Source organism: Ranitomeya variabilis, chromosome 1 (genome assembly GCF_051348905.1).
Source record: "Ranitomeya variabilis isolate aRanVar5 chromosome 1, aRanVar5.hap1, whole genome shotgun sequence".
Classification (NCBI taxonomy): domain Eukaryota; kingdom Metazoa; phylum Chordata; class Amphibia; order Anura; family Dendrobatidae; genus Ranitomeya; species Ranitomeya variabilis.
In genome coordinates this window covers 201,767,890-201,781,523 of record NC_135232.1, presented here as the reverse complement: position 1 = coordinate 201,781,523, position 13,634 = coordinate 201,767,890, and the positions used below count along the sequence as shown (strand labels likewise).

The 13,634-nt window shown below is 43.0% G+C and overlaps 1 protein-coding gene across 1 annotated transcript in view; it reads left to right on the top strand.

Moving 5' to 3' along the window:
* KREMEN1 (kringle containing transmembrane protein 1) overlaps positions 1–13,634 on the top strand; it is a 236,856-nt gene that overhangs the window by 104,718 nt on the left and 118,504 nt on the right. The window contains exon 2 of the mRNA XM_077292060.1: positions 3,656–3,818. Coding sequence (XP_077148175.1) covers positions 3,656–3,818 — 163 coding nt within the window. The remainder of the gene's footprint in view (positions 1–3,655; positions 3,819–13,634) is intronic.

Here is a 13,634-nt window from a genome sequence, read left to right as displayed (position 1 = left end):
GGGGGCTCCTGTGCAGATCTGGGCCCCCAACCCGACTGTAAGGGCAGTACTTGGTATAATTCCCTCGATTCATTCTGTACAGAAAAAAGCAGCATCTCATCATTCATTAACCAAACTATCCAGTTTATTATATATATATATATATATATATATAGGTAAATTTGTGAACGAGGGTAGTGTAACATTTGAATGCAGATAAAAAATGGGCCCCCTAAAGTCAATGTTACTGGTGGGCCCTTGGCACCCCAGTCTGACACTGTGTATACATATATGTGTGTATAACATAGTGTTTGTGTCACATACTGTGTGTAACATCCGCATTTATAAATCCCAGCAGCAAAGACTAGAGTTCAAAGGTGTAAATACAGTATGTCCGCAATTACCCAACTCACGAGCAAAATGCTGCTTATTCATCAGGTGATTGGATTGTTTATGGCAGAACATAAATCATGGTTCTCAACAGCACATCGCCTGGTGTAAACTGCGGATGTGTTACTGATAACATGATACTGGGGACAGATTGATCTACTAGTGATTGTTCTTCCTCAGCCGGCGTAAAGAGTCTGGTAAACAACGACATGAATATTGTAGATCACGCTCATTTAACGGCCTTAACTCAGAGCAGATAAATGCAACCAAAATGTTTCTTTGCAATCATGCAATATATGAGCATTTGGGGCCCCACTTTAAACTTTTGCCCAGGGTCCCACTTTGTCTAACACCGTCCCTGGTCACAGTGGTATAACAACTAATACAACATGCCGCCTAAAACAAAGGAAACAAGAGCGATAGGCCCATGGTTTAGGAATGTCCTAATTAGCTGTAGACGTATTGAGTAAACTTTTTTGCTGTAAACATTACCAAACCTCAAAGTCTAACTGCTGAGCTGTCATCACTGACATTTCAGATTTTTTAGTTCCCATTGTATACTTAAAAACAGTAATGGATGCAAATTCCAAGGCATCTACATAAGCTTATAGTTCTTGATTGCATGTCTTGTCTGAAATCAGTTGATTACACAGATACCAGGTTTTCTCCCTCAAAGTTTGTGAGAATGTTTTTGTAGAAACAGAAATAAGTGTAACAGATACAGATGTAAGAAGGATCTGTTTTCTACTCAGTTTATAAATTATGGATCAAGTTTCAATTAATGTATAAATCTATACACATACATGGCAAAGCTTTAGGCAGGTGTGGAATACATGCTGCAAAGTAAGAGCTGATGGTTTATTTTTATATATTAAAAAATGCAAACTGAATTAAAGATAAATCAAATCAATATTTGGTGTGACCACCCTTTTGCCTTAAAAAAAAAACAAAAAAACTTTTTATAGGTACATTTGTCCAAAGTCAGAGTTTGTAGCATTATAAACTGGTAAAATTGGTTATTCATACACCTAACCGGTGATATTGATCAACATTTTCATATTTAGGTTGAAACATAGCCAGTAACTGAAACAGAAACTGCTGTGCGGGAGTCTTAAACCTTAGTGAGTAACAGGCAAACTTGGCTACAAAGGTTAGGTTGTGGAAGACAGTTTCTTGTCATAGATTATATACAATGGCAATGCTGAGCACAGCAACAAGAATCAATGTCATTAAATTATACAGCAAGGTCTGCACCAGGCAAAGATTGCAAAGTAGACTTGGATTTTAAGATTTGCTGTTGAAGTTCTTTTGAAGAAACACCAAGAAATGGGTTATGTTGAGAACCAGTGGACAGCTAAAGAAACTTAGGGCAGCAGCTCAAAGACAGATCATACTTATTTCCCTTTTATATTAGATGTTCAGCTTAAAACTAGCACTAACTAGTGGGACCCAGCCACACATACCTACTGTTTAGAGATGTTTAGTCAAAGGTGGTCTACATTGAAGAATTGGAGTCAAAAAGCCAAACCCTCATCACATAAACAAAGCCAAAGCAACTCAACTATGTATGAAAACATAAGAAATGAGGTACAGAACACTGGCAGCAAGTTCTCTTGTAGGATCTTAGAAAGGAAGAGCTGGAAGGGGCCTCCTGTCTCTTCTGGTACAACCCCCTGCTCAAAGCAGGATTCACTAAATCATCCCAGACAGATGTCTGTCCAGCCTCTGTTTGAAGACTTCCGTTGAAGAAGAACTCACCACCTCTCGTGGCAGCCTGTTTCACTCATTGATCACCATCACTGTCATAAAGTTTTTTCTAATATCTAATCTGTCTCCTCCCATTCAGTTTCATCCCATTGCTTCTAGTCTTTCTTTGTGTAAAAGAGAATAAAGATGATCCTTCTACAATGTGACAGCCCTTGAGATATTTGTAGACAGCTATTAAGTCTCCCCTTAGTCTTTTTCTTTGCAAGTTAAACATTCCCAGGTCCTCTAACCATTCCTCATAGGACATTGTTTGCAGACCGGTCACCATGCTGGTTGCTGTTCTCTGAACTTGCTCCAGTTTGTGCAATGTGGTGTCAAGAACTGGACACAGTATTCCAGATGACGTCTGACCAAGGAGGAGTAGAGGGACATAACTACTTTACATGATCTAGACTTTATGCTTCTGTTAATACATCCCAGAATTGCATTTGCCTTTTTTGCTGCTGCATCACACTGTTGACTCATGTTCAGTCTGTGATCTATTAGCATACCCAAGTCTTTTTCACATGTGCTGTTGCTTAGCCCTATTCTTCCAATTCTGTATATGCTTTTTTAATTTTTTTTGCCCAGATGTAGGACTTTGCATTTCTTCCTGTTAAAAAGAAAACATTCTGTGAGTTGCTGCCAACTGCTCCAGTATGTTTAAAACTTTTTGAATCCTCTCCTCTCTTCTCTAGTATTAGCTATCCCTCCTAGCTTTGTGTCATCAGCAAATTGAATCACTTTACCCTCAATTCCTTCATCTAAATCATTGATAAAGATGTTGGACAATACAGGGCCCAGGACAGAGCCATGTGGTACCCCACTTGAGGCATTCTTCCAACCGGACGTCCAACCATTTATGACCACTCTGTGTCCAATCACTAAGCCAGTTATCAATCCACCTAACAGTTGCCTCGTCCATTCCATGCTTGGTCATTTTTACAATAAGGATGGTACGAGATACTTTGTCCAATGCTTTGCTGAAGTCAAGATATACTATATCTACTGTGTTTCCCTAATCCACCCAGTCAGTGAAAGCCTACGGCATTCATTTTTAGCGTTTTTTCCCACATTTGTAAATATTTGCACAGGTGCATTAGTGAAATAAGTGGCAGATAAATTATTAAAATACTAATCAAGTAAAGTGGTTGTTTCTTTATGGAAACAGAAAATTTACATTGGCTGCTTATGCAGTTGTCACTGCAGTGGGATTCTAGTATTACATGTCACAATTTAGATTGATGATGATGATAATGTCTGTAAAGTGCTGCAGAATATGATGGTGATATGTAAGCAAGCATTAAATAATAAATAAATAATTTATATGGTTCATGGATGAGATAATTTAGGCACGTTTGGGTGTTTCCTGCCAGATGGATGTAGTAGTGCAGACAAACAGCAAGAAGCTGCACAAAAAAGCAAGAATGAGTGTAATGATTCTGGATTTTGTCTTAGATTAGCTTGGCATTTCACCTGTACAAGTGATTGTGTAAGATTTATTTGGGAAAATTAAATTGTTTTTATATCTATTTTCTAGAATGCTACACTGTCAACGGAGCTGATTATAGAGGAACCCAAAACCAAACATCTCTGGATTGTGGAAAACCTTGTCTCTTCTGGAACGAGACATTTCAACATCCATACAATACTTTAAAATACCCCAATGGTGAGGGAGGATTGGGAGATCACAATTACTGCAGGTATGAATACCTATGAATACCTATATTGGTAGAGAATTGTCATGCTATATAATTGATATATATATATATATATATATATATATATATACATATATACACATGCTGATCACTTATGTTGAGTTCGTTGAAGAAGAGATTTAGAGAAATAAAATGAAATTATATATATATATATATATATATATATATATATATACAGTTAGGTCCATATATATTTGGACAGAGACAACATTTTTCTAATTTTGGTTATAGACATTACCACAATGAATTTTAAACAAAACAATTCAGATGCAGTTGAAGTTCTGACTTTCAGCTTTCATTTGAGGGTATCCACATTAAAATTGGATGAAGGGTTTAGGAGTTTCAACTCCTTAACAGGTGCCACCCTGTTTTTAAAGGGACCAAAAGTAATTGGACAAGATTCAATAATTTTTAATGAAATGTTCATTTTTAGTACTTGGTTGAAAACCCTTTGTTTGCAATGGCTGCCTGAAGTCTTGAACTCATGGACATCACCAGACGCTGTGTTTCCTCCTTTTTGATGCTCTGCCAGGCCTTCACTGCGGTGGTTTTCAGTTGCTGTTTGTTTGTGGGCCTTTCTGTCTGAAGTTTAGTCTTTAACAAGTGAAATGCATGCTCAATTGGGTTGAGATCAGGTGACTGATTTGGCCATTCAAGAATATTCCACTTCTTTGCTTTAATAAACTTCTGGGTTGCTTTGGCTTTATGTTTTGGGTCATTGTCCATCTGTAGTATGAAACGACGACCAATCAGTTTTGCTGCATTTGGCTGGATCTGAGCACACAGTATGGCTCTGAATACCTCAGAATTCATTCGGCTGCTTCTGTCCTGTGTCACATCATCAATAAACACTAGTGACCCAGTGCCACTGGCAGCCATGCATGCCCAAGCCATCACACTGCCTCCGCCGTGTTTTACAGATGATGTGGTATGCTTTGGATCATGAGCTGTACCACGCCTTCGCCATACTTTACTCTTTCCATCATTCTGGTAGAGGTTGATCTTGGTTTCATCTGTCCAAAAAATGTTCTTCCAGAACTGTGCTGGCTTTTTTAGATGTTTTTTAGCAAAGTCCAGTCTCGCCTTCTTATTCTTGATGCTTATGAGTGGCTTGCACCGTGCAGTGAACCCTCTGTATTTACTTTCATGCAGTCTTCTCTTTATGGTAGATTTGGATATTGATACGCCTACCTCCTGGAGAGTGTTGTTTACTTGGTTGGCTGTTGTGTAGGGGTTTCTCTTCACCATGGAGATTATTCTGCGATCATCCACCACTGTTTTCCTCCGTGGGCACCCAGGTTTTTTTGCATTGATGAGTTCACCAGTGCTTTCTTTCTTTCTCAGGATGTACCAAACTGTAGATTTTGCCACTCCTAATAATGTAGCAATTCTCGGATGGGTTTTTTCTGTTTTTGCAGCTTAAGGATGGCTTGTTTCACTTGCATGGAGAGCTCCTTTGACCGCATGTTTACTTAACAGCAAAACCTTTCAAATGCAAGCACCACACCTCAAATCAACTCCAGGCCTTTTATCTGCTTAATTGAGAATTACATATTGAAGGGATTGCCCACACCTCTCCATGAAATAGCCTTGGAGTCAATTGTCCAATTACTTTTGGTCCCTTTAAAAACAGGGTGGCACAGGTTAAGGAGCTGAAACTCCTAAACCCTTCATCCAATTTTAATGTGGATACCCTCAAATGAAAGCTGAAAGTCTGAACTTCAACTGCATCTGAATTGTTTTGTTTAAAATTCATTGTGGTAATGTCTATAACCAAAATTAGAAAAATGTTGTCTTTGTCCAAATATATATGGACCTAACTGTATATATATATTTATACTTACAGCTCCGGTCAAAAATTAAGAGACCACTGCAGAAAGTTCAATTTGTCTGATTTTTCTCTTTAGGCCTGTCCCACACGTCCAGATAATTCCGGTACCGGAAAAATCGGTACCGGAGTTATCCGTGTCAATGTGGCCGTGTGCTCACATGGCACATCAGTGTGGCACACGTGCGGCAGCCATGTGCCGCCCGTGTGCCGACTGGGTACCACACGGACCGTGCAGGAGGCAGCGCTAGAGATAAGCGCTGTCCCCTGCATCTGGTGCTGAAGCCGGAATTCATTCCTTCTTCTATGGGAGGTGGAGCCGCATATTCATCACTGTAATGAGCGGCACCACGTGACCGCTCATACAGGACAAGCTGCGGCGCTGAGAGGAAGCATCGAGGGAGCCAGGTGAGTATTTTATTTCCAGCGGGCGGGCGCACAGGGAGTGAGAGGGGGTTGGTGACAGGGATCTTTATTTTAAACACAAAAAAAATGATTTTTCATTCCTTCTCTCCAGCGAACGCTGCTGGAGAGAAGGAATGAATGGCGGCTTCAGCACCACGCAGGGGGGACAGCGCTTACTGTAGCGCTGTCTCCTGCACAGCACACGGACTGCACACGGACTTTAATTGACTTTAATGGGTCCGTGTGATCCGTGCGCTCCCACAAACACTGACATGTCTCCGTGTTTTGCACACGGACACACGGTCCATAAAAAATCAATGATATCTGCAGAGACACATTGATTTTAATGTGTCTACGTGTGTCAGTGTCTCCGGCATGTGAGAAAACTGACACCACACGTACCGGAGCCACTGACGTGTGAAACCGGCCTTTTAGGTATTTTTGAGTAAAATGTAAATTGTTCTTTTAGTCTGTAAACTTCTGACAACATCTCCGAATTTCCAAGCAATAAATTTTGTATTTTTTTTCTGACAAAGAAAAATGGTAAAAAAAAAAAAAGCCCAGTCCTTTCAGACCTCAAATAATGCAAAGAAAACAAGTTCATAATCATTTAGAGACAACAATACTAATGTTTTAACTCAGGAAGAGTTCAGAAATCAATATTTTGTGGAATAACGATGATTTTTAATCACAGCTTTCATGCGTCTTGGCATGCTTTCCACCAGTCTCTCACACTTCTTCTGGCGCAAAAATGTAAGCAGTTCTTCTTTGTTTGATGGTTTGTGACTATCCATCTTCCTCTTGATTACACTCCAGAGATTCTCAATTGGGTTCAGGTCTGGAGATTGGGCTGCCCATGACAGGGCTTTGATGTGGTGGTCTCTTAATTTTTGCCAGATATATATATGTCTAATTTTATTTTTCTGAATCTTTTCTGAGTGATGAGTATGTCTGTCTTGTTCTTCTAGTTCTTCTAGTAGTCTTGATTGATTTCCATGAACCACATGAGGAGCACCTGCAAAATGAATCAGCAGTGGGCGCCACTGAGGAAGCTAGCCAGTCAAATGCATCATAAAAGAGACTGACAGCACTACCGTTTTATTACTGGGCACAGTTCTCTTCCTAGACATTTCCAGAACTATTCACTGTAATCGCCGCGTATGTGCCCCGAAGAGTTGGCATCTGAGATTGGTAAATGTAGAGTTGCCAACTTTGCAGAGGGAAAAAGTGATATTTTTAGACCATGTTTTGGCTCCTAACACAGACTACAGCAGTGGAAGCCAGCGTGAAGTTGTATAGACAAAGAAATGAAGTGATTTCAGTAGTATGTAGTGCTGCTGTGTGTGGCTGTCTGCTGCCCGGTGTGTGGACCAGACTATCTGTCTAAACACGGCAACCTGCAACCTTGCAATCTGGGTATTATGGGCATCACCCAATAATGGGCTGTATAAAGCTTTATTACTGATGAGTTTGAGGAATGAGTGTGCTGTAAGAGCTAGCTGTCACAGTGCAGGTGTGCGCACTCACTTATTAGCAGGGGCGTAACTACCGCGGTCGCAGCGGTCGCCATTGCGACCGGGCCCCGCAGGTCAGGGGCCCCGGGTTGGCAGGTCAGTGCAGGGCCGGACTGGCCATCGGGCACTTCTGGCAAATGCCAGAAGAGCCGATGCCAGTAGTGGGCCGCTGCAGTGTTCCGCCCCCCGCCAGTGCCGCCGCCGCCCCCCGCCAGTGCCGCCGCCGCATTTAACTATACCGGCGTCTATGACACCGGTATAGTTCAATGCAATGATGGAGGAGAGAGCGTCTGCTGACGCCCCCTCTCCCATCATTCCCCGCTCTGCCTCTGACAGAACACTGCGGGTGCGCGATGACGTCATATCATCGCGCACCTGCAGTGTCCTGGGCAGACTGCAGCCGCCGGGAGCAGCGCGGGCAAAAGGAAAGGTGAGGAGAGTTTTTTTTTTTTTTCTTTTTAACTGGACTGTGGGGCCATTATCGGGGGGGGGTGGGGGAATGAGATGTGCGGGCTCTGCTGTATATATCCCTGTGCGGGCTCTGCTGTATATATCCCTGTGCGGGCTCTGCTGTATATACCCCTGTGCGGGCTCTGCTGTATATACCCCTGTGCGGGCTCTGCTGTATATATCCCTGTGCGGGCTCTGCTGTATATATCCCTGTGCGGGCTGTGCTGTATATATCGCTGTGCTCTATATACCCCTGTGCAGGCTCTGCTGTATATATCCCTGTGCGGGCTGTGCTGTATATATCCCTGTGCGGGCTCTGCTGTATATACCCCTGTGCGGGCTGTGCTCTATATATCCCTGTGCGGGCTGTGCTGTATATATCCCTGTGCGGGCTGTGCTCTATATACCCCTGTGCGGGCTGTGCTCTATATATCCCTGTGCGGGCTGTGCTCTATATACCCCTGTGCGGGCTGTGCTCTATATATCCCTGTGCGGGCTGTGCTCTATATACCCCTGTGCGGGCTGTGCTCTATATATCCCTGTGCGGGCTCTGCTGTATATATCCCTGTGCGGGCTCTGCTGTGTATACCCCTGTGCGGGCTGTGCTCTATATACCCCTGTGCGGGCTGTGCTCTATATACCCCTGTGCGGGCTGTGCTCTATATATCGCTGTGCTCTATATACCCCTGTGCGGGCTGTGCTCTATATACCCCTGTGCGGGCTCTGCTGTATATATCCCTGTGCGGCCTCTGCTGTATATATCCCTGTGCTGGATATACCACTGTGCGGGCTGTGCTGGATATACCACTGTGCGGGCTGTGCTGGATATACCACTGTGCGGGCTGTGCTGGATATACCACTGTGCGGGCTGTGCTGGATATACCCCTGTGCGGGCTGTGCTGGATATACCACTGTGCGGGCTGTGCTGGATATACCACTGTGCGGGCTGTGCTGGATATACCACTGTGCGGGCTGTGCTGGATATACCACTGTGCGGGCTGTGCTGGATATACCCCTGTGCGGGCTGTGCTGGATATACCACTGTGCGGGCTGTGCTGGATATACCACTGTGCGGGCTGTGCTGGATATACCACTGTGCGGGCTGTGCTGGATATACCACTGTGCGGGCTGTGCTGGATATACCACTGTGCGGGCTGTGCTGGATATGCCACTGTGCGGGCTGTGCTGGATATACCACTGTGCGGGCTGTGCTGGATACACCACTGTGCGGGCTGTGCTGGATATACCACTGTGAGGGCTCTGCTGGATATACCACTGTGCGGGCTGTGCTGTATATACCACTGTGCGGGCTGTGCTGGATACACCACTGTGCGGGCTGTGCTTGATATACCACTGTGAGGGCTCTGCTGGATATACCACTGTGCGGGCTGTGCTGTATATACCACTGTGCTGGATATACCACTGTGCGGGCTGTGCTGGCACCCAACACCATGTTGCAGTGCAGGAGATTCCTGCGACAGTCCAAGGTGTATCTAGGGGAAGGTGGGGGCGGGGGTGGGTGGGGTTGAGGCGGGGGGACCTGGGGTGGGGGGGGGGCCCATTTGGAAGTTCGCACCGGGGCCCATAACTTTGTAGTTACGCCACTGCTTATTAGTCTCAATTTTAAGTATTTTCGGACACAACTGTTGTTATATGTGATACAATGATGTGGAAAGTAGATAGGGGTTAATTTATTTTAAACAGTTTTAGGGTCAAATTTAAAAACCTAACAAGATTTGTTGACGGCATGTGTGAGTGAAAGCTTTAATTTACAATTGAGTAGAAAACAGTTGTTGTTTTTTACAACTCTAGCTACTTGGGATTAGTTGTAACAATTCAGTTTGGGGCCTGTTGAAATGAAGAGCAGCTATGGCCAGTATTGGATTATGTATAATTATGAACACATCTGTACATATGGCAAGAATTATTAAGACTGGAGTTTCGAGTTTCATATGGAAGTTGTTAGCAGCCCACTGGGGTTAGATGTGCCAGCTTAAAAGGAATCTGTCAGCCGTTTTTTTGCTATGTAATCTGAGTGGAGAATGAAGTAGGGGCAGAGACCCTGATTCTAGTGATGTGTCACTTACCAGTCTGTGTGGTGTAGTTTTGATAAAATCACTATTTATCTGCTGCAGACCTAGCAGTTCTCTGAATGCTGAGCCCTATGTAACCCCGCCCCACCACTGGTTCTCAGCTTTCTCCACTGCTAATTAATTACGGGGTCAGGGTTACACAGAGCAGGATGACTACATGGCACAGGAGAACTGCTGATAAAACACTAGAAAGGCCGGGTTCACACTTGCGAGTTCAATGGGAGAAATTCACTCGAGTCTCTCACATCAATACCCGGCACTGCCGCCGGAACTCGGGACCGGAGCATGTATTTCTATGCAGCTCAACACTTCGGTCTGAACCGCCGGCGGCGAGTTTCTCACATTGAACTTGCAAGTGTGACCTCGGCCTCATATTGAAATTGCAGCAAGCAGCTTAGTAAGTGATTCATTGCTGGAATCAGGGTCTCTGCCCTAGCACCATGCTGCTCTTTGACTACATAGCAAAATACTGCTGACAGATAGCCTTAATCAAATTTGGCATATCTTGGGCTGACCCTGTGCCACAAATTGAAATCTGTCAGTTATGAACTAGTGTAGATTTTTGCTATAATTTATTCAATGCTCTGGTGTAAATTATAATAAATCCATCAGGCTATGGTTGGGCCCGTTGTCATTCTAAGCATTGATTACTTTGTACAAAAATAGCGACATAAAATTAAAAAAGTAACTAATTTTTGGAATTTTGAACCATTTAGATCTTTAGAACATAATTATGGTTTTATGTTTTCCATTGTTACAGCAGATGGGAAAACATGTTTACTAGCGCTAACTAACTGTTAATGGATAATATAAATAGGTGGAACCCAGCACAGGGCTGCAGATCTGATTTACCAAGGAAAACGCTGAGAACCTCTGTTTTCTCTATTGCAGAGATTTCTTCTTTTTACCATGCTTGATGATACAGATATTACTGAATGAAGATGCAATGTTTCGTATAGTTCTTGTAATATTAATCCCCACAGTGATGGACAAAGCAGTCCTTACTTACAATGAGATTTATGAATGAAAGTCCGATTCTCTGTCTACGATGATGTATTGAGCAAGGCCACGCCCCAACTAGTTACGCGGCTGCCCACTGGGCGTAGCCGACTAGAGGGTGTGGTCTCATTCCATACAAGTGTATGGAGTGAGGCCACGCCCACTGGACGGGCAGTATGTATAACAAATACATACCATCCAGTCCCAGCTCAGAAACCGGCAAATCCTTGCAGCGCACAGTGCGTGTACTGGGGGATTCATAAGTCTGAAGTCATACAGAGTGACTTTAGACTTATTAGTTTGGATTGGACAACCCCTTTAATCATCAAAAGAGGCCACTTGGCGAGGCTATGGACTGTATACTCCGCTGAGATTGGGACCTCCTAAACTCGACTGAAGGAATCGGTGGTCAATACCGGTCGTCAGAAGAGTATAACATTTGTAATGATTGATGGAACTCACTAAGAGAATAGACTGAAAGTATGCCGCAATTGAATGTAAGACAGGGCATAGATGTGTCTTAAATGTCTCTTGAAATTAGTAAATATATGCTATCTTTGTATGGGACACAAACAGAATTAATGTCCCGGGCTGTATGGTAATTGATGATATGGTTGTCTTCATTAACTGCATAGACTGATATATGGCAGATTACTGGGATTTAAAGGGTACGATACCCCCTAGAAGTATAGCTGCATGCATATACCTATGGACCTTTATGATATGGCAATTTAAGAATGAATGGTCTAATTAATGTGCCGTATAATATACTACATACATAGAGGCAACCCGGAAATACAAAACGGGTGTGGCTTGAAAGTATTGCAGAATTGATGGCGGTATACCGCATTTTATAAATTTTACTTGCACTTTTTGCACCTTTGCACTTTATTTATATGATAAGTTTTTATTATTTCTTCATTAAACGTTACGTTTTAAATATCCCAATTTGCTTCTAAGTACCCTTTAATCATGAGCATTAGTGTTCTAAATGTATAGGCCTAGTGTGTTTATTTTTATTTTTTTCCTTTTGATATTATAATACATACTAATAAATATGTTTTCATAGTCCATTCCATTGCGGTTGCTTGAAGTTTTCCTGCCTTTTACCTGATCATCTTGTTGTAACATGCATTCTTACCTGTAGCAGATAATCATAACAATATAATTGTCACAACTCTGTTTATCGGGTGCTCCTTCTCTGTCCCTAATGCTAGGGGCACCCTAGCTCGACCTGTTCCCTGGATTACTTCTGATGGTGAAGGCGCCGGGGCCATGTACCTTGCCTTAGCTCGTGCATACTCCCTCAGTCTGTACCCTTCCCCCACCCAGGGAAGAGGGGAGTAGTGCTGTAATGCGAACAGGGGTAACGAAAAATAACAAACATACAAATATACTCAAACATACAACAAAGGAATGCAGTGGGGAGTGGAGGATGGGGTTAAACCAAAGTAGGAGAAGAAAGGGAATTATCACACACTCAAAACCTAGCAACAGTCTAACCATCAACAACCTCCAGCCATGCAACAAAAGTTACTTTGGCAATGAGTGTTAGCCAGGGCCCAGATTATATAGTAGATGGGAGTAGCTAACAGTGCACAGCTGAGCCTTAAGGGAGAAAAGCTTCCAGGAGCTCTCAGCTGAGCAGATAAACTCCTGCACTGCTAAAAGAAACGTGCACCATTTAATATGAAGGTGAAGTGCTTCTAATCAGTGCAGGAGTGGGACAAATCAGGTGCTATGATCTTCTAGCTTTTCTCTGTCACAGTAAACCCATGACACTAACTTATTGCTTTTTATAAAGTTTATAAAAAAAACAGTAAATCATACTGCTCATGTTATACAGCCCTTGCAACTTAATCAACAGCTCTCAACACAATTTGATGTCCCCAAAGACCTCAACAAATAGTATTGTGTTCCCACAAAGCCCCTCACACAGTAGGATGCCCACACAAAGACTCCACACACGACACACAGCATGATGTCCCCCACAAAGTAGGATGTCCTCAAGTTTCCAATAAATAATGAAATCATGCGTATCCATGTTCCCCAGATGCGTTGTTTTGGTCAGCGCTGTGTACTGAGACCTCAAACACCAGTTACAATGTAGTGACATCATCCCACATGTTGAGCTCTCAGGCTCATAGGCTCAATGGTGAAAGAGGTATCCTGAGGAAATGAAGATGCCAGGTGGAGGTCGAGTGCATGGTTCTGGACACCACTGTTTGCTGCTCCTTGGTTGTCCTGTTCTGCAGCCCACATATGAACAGCCAAAGAGCCACATATGGCCCGCAGGTTACTCTTTATCCAGGTCTAGTGCAGACCAAAAATAATATGAATATAACCTGAGGCCTTATTCAGACATTCGTTTTTCACGTATTTGCTCTATTTATGTTTTTTCCAAATTCATGAATTAAAATTACCCATACAAGTATATTGGTTCATGAAAATCTTGAATGATAACTCTGATTAACTTTTAATGTCCAATAACGGACAGAGTCTGTCATTG